General features: G+C 45.2%; 1 protein-coding gene across 2 annotated transcripts; it reads left to right on the top strand.

Moving 5' to 3' along the window:
* The first annotated feature begins 18 nt into the window (after positions 1-18).
* On the top strand, positions 19-6847 carry LOC127234699 (cytochrome c oxidase subunit 4 isoform 1, mitochondrial). Of its 2 annotated transcripts, none has more exons than XM_051201789.1 (5): positions 19-166; positions 1315-1388; positions 5223-5390; positions 5821-5952; positions 6622-6847. In XM_051201789.1, exons 2-5 carry the CDS (start codon positions 1316-1318, stop codon positions 6756-6758), a joined length of 510 nt encoding a protein of 169 aa, XP_051057746.1. In that variant the 5' UTR covers positions 19-166; position 1315; the 3' UTR covers positions 6759-6847. The 2 variants fall into 2 exon arrangements, with proteins under 2 accessions (XP_051057746.1, XP_051057747.1); XM_051201790.1 differs by lacking the exon at positions 19-166 and adding an exon at positions 487-511.
* Positions 6848-16812: the final 9965 nt, after the last annotated feature.

The following is a 16812-nucleotide window of genomic DNA, read 5'->3' as shown; positions in this document are numbered from 1 at the left end:
AGTTGCGGCGCTACGACCTCGGCACGACGAGTACGGGCGGGGCTTCCTTGATCCCGCGGTGCTTCGCGGCATCATCTTGCTCTTCCGGTGCTGGCCTCACTCTTCCGGTCGCGAGCAGCCGGGGTGTAGAGGGCGGTCGCGGCGGTCGCTAGGGCAGCAGTGGCAGGTGACAGCGGGTGTCGGCCTTTGATGGCGGGTGAGGGCGGCGTGGCGGGGGGCCGAGGAGCTGGAGTGCCGGGGCGGGGGCTGTGGCATTGAGGCGCCTGCAGGCCCGGGATTTGAGCCGCTCCGTGACCTTGGCGCGCCCGCTCCCCGGACCGGTCTGTTGTCCTGGGTCGCCGCTGGCTGTTCGTCTCCGGCCTGGCTCGCATCTGGCGCTCGCATCTGACAGGCCCGAGGCGCAGCGAGCTGAACCCTGACGTCACGCTACGGTTTCTGCCGCTCCAGGCGTTGTTTTCTAGGGCTCGGAAGTCCGTTCCCGGGGAGCGTATCTCCGCGGGATTGTGCTGAAGTGAGGCTTGGAGCTCGATTCGCTGGGGCGGGTGACAGGGTCATCCAGGTCGCCCATGGGCCGCAGGGACGGCAAGAGGGCCACGGCCTGCCTGAAATGCCTCCTCCTCCGCTTGCCTCTTCGTAGTCTATGCGCAAGTCGTTTTTAAGTAAAACCCAGTCGCAGGCTGTGATGCCACCGCCAGCAAGAGGAATAGCTCGTAGTTGCATCGTGCTCTGCCGAGTTCTAGCCATGTTAGCTATTTGTCTTAACAATTGTCGTCTCCCCTCCCCTTAGGAAGCGGAGTTTTCTGTTAATTGGCCAAAGCTGTGTATATTACAGCCCCTGGTTTGATATCAGGATGCTCTGTAAATGCATACTAAGAAAAGCCACCTCTTTTACACTACTTCATGCAAGGCCATAAAAACAGATCCTGAGTGCAGGCTGCTGGGCTGTAATGACAGCTCTTAGGAGGCAGTGGAAGATAGAGTGCAAGCTACAGGCCAGCCCGTGTCTTAAAAATAGCCAGGCGTTGGTGGTGCACCCACCACTTGGGAGGCAGAGGCAGGCAGCTTTCTGTGAGTTAGTTCGAAGCCAGCCTGGTCTACAGATGGAGTTCCAGGACAGGGTCCAAAGTAATACAGAGAAACCTTGTCAGAAAAACAAAACCAAAAATCAGATGAAATCATAACAACAAAAAAATCATTTAACATTGGAGGAATGAGTTGCATATACCTCCTGAATGATTCGTGGCAAAAAAAGACACACTAAAAGGTGTTCTCTCATTGTTAGAAGTATGTATTTTTTTTTTTTTTGTCTTTCAGAATGTTGGCTACCAGGGCACTTAGCCTAATTGGCAAGAGAGCCATTTCCACCTCTGTGTGTGTTCGAGCACATGGTAAGTGAGACTTTTAATTTCTTGTCTGTCTATCTGTCTGTCTGTCTGTCTGTCCCTCTCCTTCCCTCTCACCCTTTCTCCAACCCCCTCTTTCTCCAAGACAGCATTTCTCTGTGTAGACCAGGTTGGCCTTAAACTCAGAGATTTGCCTGCCCCTGACTCCTGAGTGCTAGGGTTAAAGTCATTTACCACATGCTTGGTTAAAGACTTACTTTCAAATAGGCTAACTTAATGTCATTTTGCTTCTATGGCCAAGATCCTGTAGTGGCGTTTTAAACAAAGATGCATGGCAGCTTGACCTTGCAGGGACTTTCAGGAGAGATGCGAATTTAAGCAAGGCATTTGTCTGAGAATGGATGAATCCTATTAGTCTGGATCTTTACTTGTCCCCTCCCTCCCTCCTTTTTCTGTCTTATTGTGTAGCTCTGGCTGGCCTTGAATTCACAGGATTTCTGCCTCTGCCTTCCCAGTGCTGGGGTTAAAGGTGTACTACCATACCTGTAATGTTCATTCTCCTCTAGAGAGTGTCTCCATACATGACTTGCATCTTTTTTCCCACTCTATGTTTACTAAGCCCCCTCCTGTTGCCATCACAGAAGCAATGGAGGCAATGGGTGGTGAGCTTGGGTCTGCACTATGTTTGGATTTCATTTCAATCATGGCTCCTGAAGTCTAAGAATCTGCTTTCTCACCCGAAGCATACATGCGCATGCACACAATCTCTCACACAGTTTTAGTTCTGAGTTTGCTTAGCACCGTTTTAGCTTTGTGTTTATGAAACGTGGTGTCCTTTGTACCAGTGTTAGGTACCAAAAATATGATAATGTGAGAGGTGGATCTTCTCAGGGAGCTTGCAATATGGAGTGGGTTGGTAAGATGAAGGCAGTATAGACAGTGATAGTCCTAGAAGCAGACTGTTTAGCCAGGCTGGCACTTGGAAAAGACTTCTAGAAGAAGGGTTTTCTGCTGCAGGGCTAGCAGTAGAAGTGTGAGTCTTGGGTTATAGATGAGAAGTTAGAGAGCAATGTTTGTGCATCTAGAGGCCCAAACACCAACATTCATTCTTCCTACAGCTGCCTTATAATGCAGGTGTGTCAGTAAAACCATCCTGCAGTATCTATAGTCCCCTGTGTCCATCATTCCCCAGGGGCATCATGGGCACAGGCTGAGACATTGTTATTGAAAGGTGTTTGGAAAAGGAAAACCCTTTTTATTAACCCATGTGGAAAGACATGCGCCACTCCAAGGATAGACATGAGTGACAAGATTAATTGAGTAGTCTGGCCAGAAGATGAAGAACTGCAATCTCTGTGTTCTCTAATAAGTCATATGAGTCCTCCATGGATAACACATATGGTTATAGTATTAGGTACTGTGGAAACTCTACTAGGGCACTGTTGTCAGTTGAGTTATTCATAGTGTAACCTAACAGATCTGATAAGTTGAGCAAAACTCATCTTGGTTGAGAACAGAAGTGGCCTTATTGAATGCAAAGTCTTATTTTTTTAATTTCCCACCAAAGATACAGGTTTATTAAGGGCATGAAGGGCTACTGAGAACCCCTGATGTCAAGGGTAAGGCTTGGCATGTGCCTATGCAGGAAGGAAAGGTTTTTTACAACCTGGGTCTACTTGAAATTAAGGCTGTCAGCTCCACTCACCCAAAGCCTTTAGGCCCAAGGATGGTTGAGTAGCAAGGATGGTTGCAATAGGACTTGCCTTCATGCTTGGCCCCCAGAGACCAGTGTCTTTCCACATTTCTCACGCTTCAGGTGGGGATGATGCCAGTCTTTACCTGGTGAGGTCATTCACTCAGCAAAGTGTACCTCCTTGTCACACTTAGTTGGAACACTTGGGCATGGTGGGACCTGGTCTATAGCTAGAAGTAAGTAGGCTGTAGGCTTTGGACCCTGTGTCCCTTTTAAAAGGGGAGTGTGTGGCTTGTGGGCCTTAGTTTTCCTCTGATTCCAAGGACAAACACAAAGCTCTGAAGTGAACTTAGAAAATAAATTAACCACTCTTGGTCTAGAATATACCATTTTATGGCTAGTGTGTTCTGAGACCATGAGGGTTTATGGCAGTCTAATAGCTGAGCTGTAATTCACACAATACATTGATTCACTTAAATTGTATGCTTCTCATTGTTTTTACGATAGTTGTTAGTATGTGCTATCATCACCATGGTTGATTGATTCTAGAACATTCTCATCCTAACTTACAGTTGCTTTAATAACCTGTAATCAAAGTGTTTTACGCCTGGAGAAATAGGGGTTGGGTAGGGTGTGTATTGAACTCAGTAAGAATGTTCAGTAGCCACTATTCTTTTTTTCTGATCATTTTCTCCTATGTTTTGAGATTGTTTCCCTATGGAGTTGAGTCAGGTCTCATATTTGAGATTTCCTGCTTCAGCCTGCCAAATGCTTGGATTATTATAGGCATGTGCTATCATGCCCAGCTTTATGGGATGCTAAGAGTTAAAATGGAAAAGTTATTGTGGCTGTTTTGGTTCAGATTCTGTTGGGATGAGGTTGTACAGAAGAACAGAGACTTCACTGGTCATTTGTGCACTAAATAAACACCTGGAAGGGTCACAGCCTTGCTCAAGGCTTAGTGTTGTTTATCAACATGATGGGAAATTTAGACATGGGACGGGGCAAAGCATTTCTGTAAGGGTGTGTCCTTCCAGACAGGTGCCGCAAAGTTGGAGTTTTTAGCAGCAGGAAGCCTGGGGTGGAGTCTGACTTGGTTTCCTGAGTCCTGAGCTGTAGGGAGTTCGGTTTTTCTGCCCGCTGCCTGGTCTTGACCCGCCGCCCCGCGCCAGACCCAATTAACACACTGAGACTCTGTATTTGATACAATGTTATTGGCCAGGTGCTAGTTTCTTATTGGCTAGCTCTGTCTTAATTATTAACCCATTTCTATGTATTTCCACGTGGTCTTACCGAGAGCGGAGGAATGGCAGTTCTGTTCTCTCCAGGCTTTCCATCCTGACTCTTCCTTACTACTTCCTCTTCCTCCTTGTCTCTTAGTCCCTCCTATCTCCTTTCCTATTGGCCAACAGTGCTTTATTAATCAGTATGAGAAATATATACAGAATAACATCTCCCATCACTGAGCTCTGTGTTGGCGTGGCCTGTGTGATGCAGCAAGAGCCTCCACTCAGCTCATGCTCTTCTCACTGCTCAGTGTGGGCTGACTTGCCTGTTCTTGAGTATTCAGTATACATTGGAGGGAAAGCAGAACTGAACTGACCCGGCTCTTTTGAGCACATCATTTTTTCCTTGGAGTTTCTAGGGCTACCTCTTGGCACTTAGGATCTGCTTTCTGTCATGTGTGCATTCCTAGCATGTGACCCCATGTGTTATGTCTTGCTTGTTTCTCACAGATTGTGAGCCTGTGGGGGGTAGGTAGGAATGTTCAGTTGTTTCCTGACAATCCCATGTTTATAGAGCTAGCCTTAGTGAACAGTAGGTACTTGATAAGTCCTTGATAAACAAACGAGTTAGGTGGCTCTGTGATTGATCTTTTGTATGAGACCAACAGTTTCTGAGTGGGCCTCTGGGAGTCACAGTGGTCAATCACTCTGCCCTGCAGCAGCCACCTTTCTTGTCCCTTCTTGAGTTTCATGTTCTGAATATGAGTTCCTGCAGTTGGGACTTCATTTAGTCCAATTGCCTGTCCAGCAAATAACCCTCAGCCCTAGTCCCACATGTGGTGATTGTAATCAGATTTGGTTAGGTCAAGTGCTTACATTTAACTTTTGACTTGCTATCATCCTTCTACCTGGACTCCTACCCACACACATGGGTTTTCAGATTTATCCAATATGTTTTAGGGAGTGTTGTGAAGAGTGAAGACTATGCTCTCCCTATTTATGTGGATCGGCGTGACTACCCCTTGCCTGATGTGGCCCATGTCAAGCAGCTGTCTGCCAGCCAGAAGGCCCTGAAGGAGAAGGAGAAGGCAGATTGGAGCAGCTTGTCCAGGGATGAGAAAGTCCAATGTGAGTATCAGGGTGTGCATGAAAACTCAGTAACATGTATAGGTAAGTGTATGTGTGTGATTGCTTGTGCTAGACCAGATTTCCCTGCTCAGTTTCTGGGTATCCTTATTGATGCTGCTGGCTTACTCTTTGTGAGGAACAGGGTATGGAGATTATAGCTTCTTGTACATGTGCTTGGTGCAGCTTTGCTGAAAGATGAGCTAAGTATTCACAGTGTGGTATAAAAGCAGCACGGGAGAGCCAAGCCGACCTCATGTCCATAGGGCTTTGCATGCAGCCAGCTCTGCATTTTCTTCCTCCTGTATGTGCTAGTGTGTGAGGGCAAAGCTGTGCACACTGTGTGTCCAGGCCTAGCTGTACTGTCCCTGGGATGGGTTATTTTGGGAAGGGGGCTGTCTTCAAGTTCTTTACTCTGCACGTTTCTGTTCAGTGTACCGCATCCAGTTTAACGAGAGCTTTGCTGAGATGAACAGGAGCACCAATGAGTGGAAGACAGTCGTGGGTATGGCCATGTTCTTCATTGGCTTCACTGCGCTCATTCTCATTTGGGAGAAGCGCTATGGTAAGTGCTGAGGGAGGAGTGGCCCAGGATGGCTCTAACTCTTGGTGCTTTGAGGGCCTCATATGGCCTCTAGGCCCAGGATGGATAGAGAAACTGTAATCATGGGAATAGGTGTAAGCTAGAGCTTGCCTTTTGCATGGCCAGTCATCCTTGTGGCAGGGCAAGATAGGTTTGCTTTGTACAGCACACCATGTTTGATAGCACTGGATCTGTTTAATAAGTCACAGAGGGTTACATAGTGTTGTGAGTGAGAAGGGGCCCTTTTGCTTTGTGGCTGGCTGTATCTGAGCATCTGGAGTCTGGGCTGTTAGGCCTTTTCCATATTGTTTGGACATTGTTGGGCTTGGCTGCTCTCTGACATGTATTCTCTCTGGGTCAGTTCATGCTTCGTTCTGAGCAGGCCCACCCCCTAGTAAGTGTGGCTGCAGATGCCAGCCCTCTGAGTGGCACCCCCTGGCTGTATGCTGGACCAGCCTGCAGAGTCTGCCACTGATATCTGGAAGGAAGATACCTAGCTAAATACCTAATGACTTCCTTGTTGACCTTCTACAAGCAAGGAATGGTTCTGAGATAAGAATTATCAGTGCCCTGGATTAAAGCAGGTAGCTTGGTTTGGGCTTTGTTATCCCAGCAGGACACCCTGCCTCACATAGTCATTTTGCACCACAGTGTACGGCCCCATCCCTCATACCTTTGATCGTGACTGGGTGGCCATGCAGACCAAGCGGATGCTGGACATGAAGTCCAACCCCATTCAGGGCTTCTCTGCCAAGTGGGACTACGACAAGAACGAGTGGAAGAAGTGAGACCTTGCTGCTTGCCAGTTCCCTCCTCTCGGCATGCTGGAAGCCGCTGTGTCCAAAGGTCCATCCTAATAAATGACCAGTTTACGTGATGCCTGTGTGTTTCATTCTTTGATAATCACTAAGTGAAACTATCTGAATTGAGAGGCTAGGTTTCTCACAGTGAAGGTAAAGAGGGTTTTTACGTTTTTTTTTTGTTTTTGTTTTTTTGTTTTTTTTCTAGTTGTATTACTGTGTATGAAGTGTTGCAGAGGACAGAACACAACTTTGGAATTGGTATTCTCTCTCCATTTTGGTGTAGTTCTGGTGGATCTCTGAGTTTGAGGCTACCTAGTTCTTAGGACAGCCAAAGCTACATACAAAGAAACCCTGTCTCAAAAAACAAAACAAAATCAACGACAAATATGAAACTAGCCTGTCTACTGTCATTTGGGAGATTTTGGGTTGTGACAGTTTTAATGAATCCTGATAAAATCCTGCTATGGTAGCCTACAGAAATTGCTGTGAACTGTTGGGACTTTCCATCTCTTAAAATTGTCACTTTGGGGCTGGAGAGATGGCTCAGAGGTTAAGAGCACTGACTGTTCTTTCAGAGGTCCTGAGTTCAATTCCCAGCAACCACATGGTGGCTCACAGCCATCTGTAATGAGATCTGGTACCCTTTGCTGGCATGCAGACATACATGCAGACAGAAATACTGTATATACAATAAATCTTAAACAAATTGTCATCGTTGAATGTAGGTAACTACAGGGCTGTGCAGAGCAAGAGCAGGCCAGATTCTAACAGCTGGCCAGGCATGGTGGCATGTTCTGCCACCCAGCACTCAAAAGCAGAGGCAGACCCTGACAACATTAAATTGTGGCCTTAGAGTTGGGATGTGACCCAGTAGAGTGATGGCTGCTCAGTATTCTGGAGGCGCTGTGTTCCTCTGCTATAAGGTGGCAGCAGAGCTGGAGCCTACTGAGCAATGGCTTAATGAGCACCCTCCTGGCTCCTGGCAAGCACCTGGGGAACACACCCTGCTATCTTGTCCATGTAAACACCAGAGACTGTCCAGAATGGAAGAGTTCCTCAAAAAGTGGCCGCAGATCTGGTGCCTGTGTCCCTGGGGCCTCCTGCCTGGGTTGGTGGCAGGCACAGGCGTTGTCAAGATGTGGGCCTGGAGAAGCATAGCTGTGACGAGGACAGGTATTGGCCCTAGAAGTCTGAGCAGAGGGGCCTGGTTTTCTGGACAGCATGAACAGCGAGATAATCCAGAGTCCTGGCTGCTCTAGAAAACATCCCTGTTTTTACTTGGCTTATTGAGATTTCCATTTTCAACATTGTTTCAATTTGGATTTTCTTCAGCAATTTTAGTCCTTGTTGAATTTGTGTTTTCATATCTTGGGTTGATAGCTTTATTTCATGTTTTTTTTTTTGTTTGTTTGTTTTCTGAGAGCATATTCATATCTTTGTTTGGACATGCACATTCTTTTAAGTTCTCTAGCTCTTCCCAGTTTTCATTGGGAACCTTATATAGTATTAGTGGTTTGTGGAGCCGTTTGTCTTGGCTTTTCACTGAAACTTAAGATCTGATGTAGGTTTTTTGGTTGCCCTTTTTCTTTTGTATTTTTTTAAATTAAATTCAGGTCTCATTGGTGTTTGTAGTGTTTAGTGGAGGACTGAGTCAGAGTGGGACTTGTAGGGACCAGCCCTCAGCAGCTCAGCCCCGGAGTCCGTGAACCCATCACTCAGTTGACTTTTCTATGAGGGAGTAAAACTTTTTTTTAAGTGAATGATTACAATGAATAGAAGAAAAAAAAAAATCAGGTTTCCTATATCCCCTACATGATAAAACATTGTATGTATTACAGGTGAAAAGCCTACATACATTCATGACCAAGCAACTTGCTGTAGACCAACAAAGTGTAAAAAAGCACGATGCTTTTCTCAGCCAGTTCTTTTACTGGCAGGCTTCATTTTGCAGTTACAAAGAAAGGATTAATCATTTTATTATTTATCTCAAAAGGTAATTATCTCAATGTAATATAAAAAAATCTTAGAAGAATTACAACTCTGAACATTTATATGAAAACCAATCAGTCATCTCTAAATCCTCAGGGTGCACACTCATTCAAAAGTGTTTTACTAAATCGTATTAGGAAGCTCAGGGCAGAAATAGGTACAAAAAATCACTGCCTTTGATCCCAAAGGCAAGAAAGGTATATCAGCCAGCAGTAGCCAGGCTGCTACTGTTTTAAATTTTAATTTGTTCCCCAAGATTTTCTACCTTAAAACCATTAACAAGAAACATCTTAATCTAACTTTACTAACAATTTACATGTCTAAATTCTTTTTTTCTTTTTTGGTTTTTTAAGATGGGTTTTCTATGGCTTTGGAGGCTGTCTTCTAGACCACGCTGGTCTTGAACACACAGAGATCTGTCTGCCTCTGCCTCCCGAGTGCTGTGATCAAAGGTGTGCACCACCACTGCCCGGCTCTAAATTCTTTCTAAAGGCGGTGGTTGCATCATTAATTTGCTCCAGCAGCAACAATTGGAAAAAGTCAATCACTATTGTAAGTACCAGTGACACTGCCCAGTGAGGGGCTAGAAACCCTCTGAGATTTTCCATACATCTCTAGATTATGAGGAACCATGAAGGCAACACTCAGAGCCATGCACAAGAACAGCATGAGGTCCTCAGGATGTGTAGTCCTTGGGGCTCTGGCTGTCCAAGGCTTGCTCATTTGATGAAGCTTTGCTGATCTTCAAACCATGTTCCTTGATGCTGCCTGTTCTCTTCTTACAGCCTTCCTCCAGTTTCAGCATGGGCCTTCTGCCTGGATGTATAGCTTCACTATGAAGAATTCTCACACTCTGGGTCTGCAGCCTCTGCCAAAGCCACAGAATGACATGGAAATTCTGTGCTTGTGGACCTAAACCAGAGTCAAACCTGGTCTCTACCTGGGCCCATTGTTTCTGTTGAAGCATCTGCAGGATGTGGAAGCCCCTGAGTACCAACTGACCTTACCAGTTTCAGGACTGGTCTCCATCCCCCACCCTTCTGCTGAAGCTGCTGGGAAATGTTCATTTTTTTTCAAGATGGCTTATGTGTGTTGGCCAGGGACTCATGGCAGTCCCCTGCCATTAGCCCTCCAAGTGTTGGGATAACAGGTATGCACCACCCTGCCCAGCTCTACTGCACTCAGCTTTACTCTAGTGTATTTAGCCTTTGTGCTGCATGCTACAGGCCAGGTGGCAGGCATTTGTCTATGTACCTGGTCTTTTGCGACTGTAGCTTCTCAGCATTCCTGTGCATCCAGGTGTGGCATCTTTGTTTGAGGGAGGCCAGCTGCAGTGGGGCTGCTGGTCACATTGCACTTTCCTGTTTATTCTTTATTTTCTAATTGGGTGCCACTTTACATTGTTGTTGGCATCTAAGAAGGGGCTCACTATGAACACAGGCATTCATGGCAGTTGGGAGTTACCTCAGACCTGTGAGGCTTTCAGATGCCTGGTGTCGGGGAGTTCTGGATCCCATACAATGCCTAAAAGGGAGGGTCACAACAGGAAGTGCAAATATTCTATCCCCTCTGGGCAATACCAGGCCTTGAGTCTGGGACCTTGCACACAAGTATTGGGCCACTGAGCTATAGCTCCATGCTTTGTGCTTGTTCTTTAAAACAAAACTAGGAGCTGGAGAGATGGATTGGAGGTTAGGAATATGCTGCTCTTCTAGAGGACCTGAGTTCAGTTCCCAGTACACATGTCAGAAGGTTCACAATTGTCTCTAACTATAGCTCCAGGAATCGGATGCTCTCTTCTGGAGTATGCAGACACTTGCCTTCTCATACCCATGCCTCCCATAAACACATAATTTAAAAATAAATCCTTAGAGGTGGGTTGTGTTGATACCTTATTTTAATCCCAGTACTCAAGGGAGGCAGGAGGATCTAGGGGGTCTGAGGCTAGCCTGTTCTACCTAGTTTCAGGACAGTCAGGACTGCATCCTGTCTAAAAACCAAAACAAAAAAAACTTTAGAGAAGTACTTGTTTAGTATGTATTTTGTATGTGTGAGGTGGGTGTCTATGTGCTATGGTGAGTGTGTGGCAGTCAGAAGGTAACTTGTGGGTGTCTGGGTATCTGTTCTTTCCTACCCTGTGGGTCCTAGGGTCAAACTCAGGTCATTAGCATTAGCAGCGAGTGTCTTTACCTGAGGAGCCATCATGCTAGTGCAGGCTTATATTTGCCATTCCTGAGACACATAATTCTGGCCCCAGAAAGGGGGCCCAGGTGCCTTTTAAAGGGGCAATCTTCTGCTTCCAGGCATCTTAATGTCCCCTAACACATCTTGGGAAGTCCTATTTCCAGGCAACTGTATTCTCAGCTCTGGGCAGCAGAGGGCACTCTGAGACCTAAGCAATTAGTGTCAAGTCGGCAGTCAGAAATCTGAGCCAAGACTGAATGATCTGGGGCCCAACCCGGACATACCTTTCCCAACTTGGTTTTGTTGGAGTACCTGGTCCAGTGCCTGGCAAACAGGTACTTATAAGTGCTTAGAGAGTAAGTGAGCACATCCAAACGCTAGGGATAGGCTTTTGAGATTACTTCAAGTTTTTATTCTTTGGCCTCCCTTCCTCCATGAGTCAATGAAAGCAGCCGAATTCAAGTACCTAAGGGTCTCCCTCAGCTGCCTGCTGAACTAGAGGAGGCTGTGGGCAGCACCTTGCTTTGCAATGGATGCTCTTTCCTAAAATGCCTTTGTCAGGTTGATCTAGGCATGACCAAGGTGAGTCCTGGAGATGAGTATGGAAAACAGGTATTCCTGTCCTTGGGGCAGAGAGTTCAGATTCCTTTAAGAATTTTATGGTTGCTGGGTGGTGGTGGCACATGCCTTTGAGGCAGATTTCTGTGAGGTTGAGGCCAGCCTGGTCTACAAAGTAAGTTCCAGGACAGTGAGAGCTGTTAACATAGAGAAACTTGTCTTGAAAATAAGCCAAAAAAAAAAAAAAAAAAAAAAAAAAAAAGAAATAATTAATTAAAAAACCCTAAGGTTGATAGTTGTTGGGTGTGGTGGCACACACCTTTGGTCCCAGCACTTGGGAGTCAGAGGCAGGCTGATCTCTGAGTTTAAAGCCAGCCTGGTCTACAGAGAGAGTTCCAGGACCACCAGGGCTACACAAAGAAACCCTGTCTGAGAGACAGGGAGAGGGAGAAAGAGAGAGGGGAGAGGAATCTATTGGTTATTGGCTGCTTGCTCTCCAAAATGGATGGTTTGTACAGTGAAAGTCTGGGGCAGCAGTCTCCCCCAAACATTCCCAGTTTTAGCACTGAAGTTCCACAAATGTGGTCATTAAACCAATCAGTTCAGACCATAACTGTAACAAGACAGCTCTGAGAGATGCATGAGGATTTGCTGACACGCATGGGGTCCTGAATCAGTACTTATTGGGTAGAATAAGCTCACTAAATATGCAATATGTTCACACTGGACACACACAGCACACATGCCCCTGAATTCCTGTGGTTTCTGTGGAATAGAAGGAATGGTCATATTAGACTTAAAAAAATTATTTTTATTTTATGTGAATTGGTGTTTTGCCTGCATGTATGTCAGTGTGAGGGTGCCAGATCCTCTGGAACTGTAGTTATACAGTTGTAAGCTGCCATCAGTGCTCTTAGCTAATGCGCTATCTCCCCTGCCCCCTCACCTGAGCCTTATTAGGAACAGAACACAGGACCATCTATGGTGTGTACTGCCCTCACAGTGCAGGTAGCGGTAGGACTACCTGGCAGCTAGTGATAGGCACTTAAGGTAGTCAGTCTGGGTGTATGGGCTGTCAAGTACCCCCCCCCCCCAGTGTCCTAATGGAGGTTCAAGTCACTGCACTCACTCAGAAATGGATGGAGCCTAGGAGGCCCCTGGGAAAATGACTTGACACACAGGTTTGGCCTCTCCACCCTGAGGGGCTCAATAGGACCCAAGAGAGCAAACAAACATTAATAAGCCAGTTGGATTCCTAGAAACTAGGCAAGGTTGAGGATCACCACCCTATCTTATGGGGAGCTCCTGCCTTGAAACAGGCAGGTAGGGAAGGGGCACTGAGGCTGCCATCATTCTAGCAACCAGCTCCCCCAGGGTCCAGCTGCTGGTGCAAAATCTTGTGATATGCACAGCCTGAGATGGTTAATATTAGTATCTGGGTCTACAGGACCCAGAACCACCTAGGAGAAATCCTCTGGGCATACCTATGAGAGATTGTTTTGATTGGGCGAACTTAAGTGGGAGGCCTCACCCTAAATGTAGGCAGCACTGTTCCATGGCCTGGGAGCCTGGACTGAACCAAAGGGAGAAGGTGAGCACCAGCATTCACTGTTCTATTCCCGACTGCCGGTACATGACCAGCTGCCTCATGCTCTGCCATCATGACATCCCTGCCACGATAGACCCATCCTTGAGTTATGAGCCCAAATCAACACTTTCTTAAGTTGCTTCCTTGGGCAATTTCTCACAGCAGCCGAAAAACAGCTAACAGGAGTGAAAAAGTAACTGTCACTGATGTATTCTTGGATTCAGTTTGCCAGTATTTTATTGAGTATTTTTGCATCAATGTTCATCAGGGATATTGGTATGTAGTTTCCTTTCTTAGTTGTGTCTTTGTGAGGCTTGGGTACCAAGGTGATTGTGGCCTCGTAGAAAGAGTTTGGTAATGAACCTTCTGTTTCTATTGTGTAAAATAATTTGAGGAGTATTGGTATTAGCTCTTCCTTGAATTTCTGGTAGAATTCTGAACTGAAGCCATCTGGCCCTGGGCTTTTTTTGGTTGGAAGGCTTTTGATGACTGCCTCTATTTCTTTGGGGGTTATAGGTCAATTTAAGTTGTTTGTCTGTTCTGGATTTAATTTTGGTAAGTGATAGTTATCCAGAAATTTGTCCGTTTCCTTTGAATTTTTAAATTTTGTAGAGTACAGGTTTTCAAAGTATGACCCGAAAGTTGTCTGGATTTTCTCTGTGTCCATTGTTATGTCCCCCTAAGTCATCCACCATGACCAAGTAGGCTTCATCCCTGGGTTGCAGGGATGGTTTAACATATGAAAATCTATCAATGTGATCCGTCATATAAACAAACTGAAAAAGAAAAACCATATGATCATCTCCCTAGATGCTGAAAATCCTTCTACAAAATGCAACACCCTTTCATGATAAAGGTTTTGGAGAGATCAGGGATAACAGGAACATACCTAAACATAATAAGAGCAATATACAGTAAACCAACAGCCAACATCAAACTGAATGGAGAGAAGCTTAAGGCGATTCCTCTAAAATCAGGAACAAGACTCTCTCCATATCTCTTCAATATCATACTAGAAGTTCTAGCTAATGCTATAAGACACCAAAAGGAGATCAAGGGGATCCAAATTGGAAAGGAAGAAGTCAAACTGTCTCTATTTGCAGATGATATGATAGTTTACATAAGCGACCCAATAAACTCTACTAGGGAACTCCTACAGCTGATAAACACCTTCAGCAAACTAGCAGGATACAAGATAAACTCAAAAAAATCAGTAGCCCTACTTTATTCAGATGTCAAAGAGGCTGAGAAAGAAATCAGAGAAACATCACCCTTTACAATAGCCACAAACAACATAAAGTATCTTGGGGCAACGCTTACCAAACAAGTGAAAGACCTATATAATAAGAACTTTGTGGCTTTAAATAAAGAAATTAAAGAAGATACCAGAAAATGGAAGATCTCCTATGCTCTTGGATAGGTAGGATAAATATAGTAAACATGGCAATCTTGCCAAAAGCAATCTACAGATTCCATGCAATCCCCATTAAAATCCCAGCACAATTCTTCATTGACCTAGAAAGGATAATAATCAACTTTATATGGAAAAACAAAAGATCCAAGATAGCCAAAACAACCCTGTACAATAAAAGAACTTCAGGAGGCATCACCACCCCGACTTTAAGCTCTACTACGGAGCTATAGTTCTGAAAACAGCCTGGTATTGGCACAAAAATAGACAGGTAGACCAATGGAATGGAATGAAAATCCTGATATTAACCCACATACCTATGAACACCTGATTTTCGACAAAACAGCTAAAAGAATACAATGGGGCGGGGAGGAAAGCATCTTCAACAACTGGTGCTGGCACAATTGGATGATGTTGTGTAGAAGACTACAGATAGACCCATGTTTATCGCTATGCACAAAACTCAAGTCCAAATGGATCAAAGACCTCAACATAAATCCAGTCACACTGAACCTCTTAGAAAAAAAAGTAGGAGGTACCCTTGAACAAATTGGTAGACTACTTCCTGAACATAACTCCAGTAGCACAGACACTGAGATCAACAATTAATAAATGGGATCTCCTCAAACTTAGAAGCTTCTGTAAGGCAAAGGACACATTGGACAAGACCAAACAACAACCCACAGACTGGGAAAAGATTTTTTTTTTTAACCAATCCTACATCTGACAAAGGGCTGATCTCCAAAATATACAAAGAACTCAAGAAACTAGTCAACAAAACACCAAATAACCCTATTAAAAAATGGGGTACAGAATTGAAGAAAGAATTCTCAATAGAGGAAATCAAAAAGGCTGAAAGACACTTAAGAAAGTGTTCAACATCCTTAGCTATCAGGGAAATGCAAATCAAAACAACTTTGAGATACCATCTTACTCCTGCCAGAATGGCTAAAATTAGAAACACCAATGACAACTTATGCTGGAGAAGATGTGGATAAAGGGGAACACTCCTCCACTGCTGGTGGGAGTGAAAACTCTTACAGCCATTTTGGAGATCAGTATGGTGGTTCCTCAGGAAAATGGGAATTAGTTTACCACAGGACCTGGCAATCCCCCTCTTAGACATGTACTCAAATGATCCACATCCATGCAACAAAGACATGTGCTCAACTGTGTTCATAGCAGCATTATTTGTAATAGCAGGAACCTGGAAGCAACCTAGATGCCCCTCAACTGAAAAATGGATAAAGAAGACGTGGCACATCTACACAGTGGAATACTACTCTGCAGAAAAAAGTAATGGAATCTTGAAATTCGTAGGCATTTCAAGGATGGAACTTGAAGAAACCATCCTGAATGAGATAACCCAGTCACAAAAAGAGGAACATGATATGTATTCGCTCATATATGGATTTTAAACCTAAGAGCAAAGGATCACCAGCCTATAATTCACACCACCAGAGGAACTAGGATACAAGGTGTATTCTAAGAGGTTCATATAAGGCCCCTCACAAAAGGGGGAAGGGACAAGTCCCCCAGAGCACATGGGAAATGGGGGGGGCAGTGAATGGAGAACTAGGAGAAAGAGAAGGGGAGGAGAGGAAAGCATGTGTGACTAGGAAGATTGAGTCAGGGTAGGAATAGAAAATGAGAGAGAGAGAGAGAGAGAGAGAGAGAGAGAGAGAGAGAGAGAAGAGAGAGAGAGAACATAAAAGAGGGAGCCATTATTGGTTTGAAGAGAAAACTGAACCTAAAGAAAGATCTAGAGACCTACAAGACGGATTCCAACTAACAATTTGAGCAACCGTGGAAAGGCTACCATAAATGCCCTTCCGTGATAGTGAGATCAACAACTAACTTAAACACCATCATGGAGCCCTCATCTAGTACTTGTTGGAAACAGAAGCAAACACCCATACCTAAACACTGAGTCGAATTAGAATCAAGATGCAGAGGGATAGGACAAGACCAGGTTGCAGAAACACATAGAGACAGCTGACCTGAACAAGAAGGAGCTAATGGGTCCCCCAGACTGATAGCTGGGAATCCAGCATGGGACTGACTCAGACCCCCTGAATATGGGTCTCAGCTACAAGGCCTCAGCAGTCTAAGGGACCTCAGACAGTGGAACCAGAATGTATGTATTCCTGGTGCACAAAAGGACCTATCCCCATGGAAGGATACTCCCTTAACCCAGAGACAGGAAAAGAACTCCTAGTCCCTACTTCAAATGACTTGACAGATTTACATGACCCCACCTGGATAGCATAGCCCTACATGTGGAATGGGGGTTGGGGGATGGGAGGGGA

This window comes from Phodopus roborovskii, unplaced genomic scaffold (genome assembly GCF_943737965.1).
Source record: "Phodopus roborovskii unplaced genomic scaffold, PHOROB, whole genome shotgun sequence".
In the NCBI taxonomy this organism is placed as follows: Eukaryota; Metazoa; Chordata; class Mammalia; order Rodentia; family Cricetidae; genus Phodopus; species Phodopus roborovskii.
Note: the sequence above shows the minus strand (reverse complement) of the source record. Positions and strands in the feature narration are given on the sequence as shown.

Bases quoted from the DNA above. Each gene is read 5' to 3' on its own strand.
- LOC127234699 (XM_051201789.1), top strand. From the start codon at position 1,316: ATGTTGGCTACCAGGGCACTTAGCCTAATTGGCAAGAGAGCCATTTCC. The intron at 5,391-5,820 runs GTGAGTATCAGG...GTTTCTGTTCAG, and splicing joins CAGGGATGAGAAAGTCCAAT to TGTACCGCATCCAGTTTAAC. The intron at 5,953-6,621 runs GTAAGTGCTGAG...TTTGCACCACAG, and splicing joins CATTTGGGAGAAGCGCTATG to TGTACGGCCCCATCCCTCAT.